Source organism: Trypanosoma grayi, assembly GCF_000691245.1.
Source record: "Trypanosoma grayi strain ANR4 Tgr_759_V1, whole genome shotgun sequence".
Taxonomy (NCBI): Eukaryota; Euglenozoa; class Kinetoplastea; order Trypanosomatida; family Trypanosomatidae; genus Trypanosoma; species Trypanosoma grayi.
Window position 1 is genome coordinate 5245 of NW_008826378.1, and position 1514 is coordinate 6758.

General features: G+C 59.1%; 1 protein-coding gene across 1 annotated transcript in view; it reads right to left on the reverse strand.

The window, feature by feature from the left end:
• Positions 1-668, reverse strand: part of DQ04_07591010 (delta tubulin) — a gene marked incomplete at both ends in the record, with an annotated part of 1434 nt that extends 766 nt beyond the window's left edge. The window contains one exon of the mRNA XM_009315230.1: positions 1-668. This exon is cut by the window's left edge and continues 766 nt beyond it. Coding sequence (XP_009313505.1) covers positions 1-668 — 668 coding nt within the window.
• Positions 669-1514: the final 846 nt, after the last annotated feature.

A 1514-nucleotide genomic window follows, 5' to 3' on the forward strand; every position in this document is an offset into this window, starting at 1 on the left:
CCCCCCAAGCCACTCGCATTGGCGCGTCTCACCGCGGCCGCAACGTCGCCAAAGTCGTCATTGTGTGCCATGAACACCGCGTCGGCGGCGTCGCGGAGGGCGCTCATCGCCATAACGCAGTTGTACCATTGCGTCACCACCTCGCCCGTGGCGAAGGGCCACACGACGGTGTGCAGCAGCAGCGCGCGCGGGAACTCCTCCCGCACCGCGTCCGCGACCAGACAGCCGACGCCAGAGCCGGTGCCGCCGGCGATGCTGTGCACGACGTGGAACGCACCGACCGTCCCCCACGACTCGCACTCGCGGCGCAGCGCCTCGACGACGTCGCCCCTCCTGCTGCTTCCCTGGTGGTAGCAGCCAAAGGCCCAATTGTTCGCGCTGCCCTCGTCTCGGGTGATGCACTGCCGCGCGTGCAGCCTGTACGCCGCCGCGCCATCGGCACGCGCGAGGAGCGCATCAATGACTTTGGGCTCCATGTCGATCATCACGCACCGCGGCAGCGGCGGGGACGACGATGAAGCTGCAGGGGACGGGCGGAAGTGCAGAGACGATACCTGCGCGGCGAATGCGTCGTCCTCGCTCGCACGCGCCTCAGCAACGAGGCTGTCGAGGAAGCTTGCGCCGAGCTGGTTGCCGCACTGCCCGACAAGCACATGCACGCACGCCATCTCGTTCCGCTCAAACACAGGCGACGAGGGTGCCTCTTGTCTTTTCTATGGCTTCTTCCTCCTCTTCCTCTCCTGCTGGCGACTCGTGCCCTCGGAATGCCTTTCCACTGGCTAATCCATACCAGAAAAGAACGAAAATAAGAGAGCAAGAATGAGAGAGAGAGAGAGAGAGTGTGTGAGAGGTGATGGATGGGTACAAATGCGGCTCGCTCTTCATCCACATCTACCTGGAAATCAGGCCGTGCGTAAACGTCCTCACATCAACGCGACAGGAAAGAGATTGCTTCTTGTGCAAGCTATTGTGCTTGTCTCTTCGTCTCACACACACACACACACACACACACACAGACAGCCACACTTCTCGCGAGCCCCTTCTACGTGTGTATACATGCATGACATCTATGACGGGCCCCGAGTTTAAAATAGATTAAAAAAAAAACCCGCCGCACTTCATCGTGCGTGACGTTACACGTGACACAAAATCACAAAAAAAGCGCAGAATCTGAACAGCTGCCAACACGGGACACACAGAGTCCCCCACCAATGTGAGAGTGTGAGTGAGCGAAAAATATATACGCTAAGTGAAGGGGGTGCATGGAAAGGAGTGAGCTCGTCACCGACACAGCAGCACCGGTACGGATCTGCCTACCCACTCCCTTCTACCCAACCTTCCCCCCCACCCCTGCCTCTCCTTTTTTACTTCCTAGATGCTTTCGAATGGAGTGCTATTTGCCTTCACGCCATTGCCAGGGCCCCCCCCTCCCCCGCTGTATATGTGCCACATTCCCACCCCACCATTACATACGCTGCAGCGGTGAAGGAGTAACGCACACACACACACACACA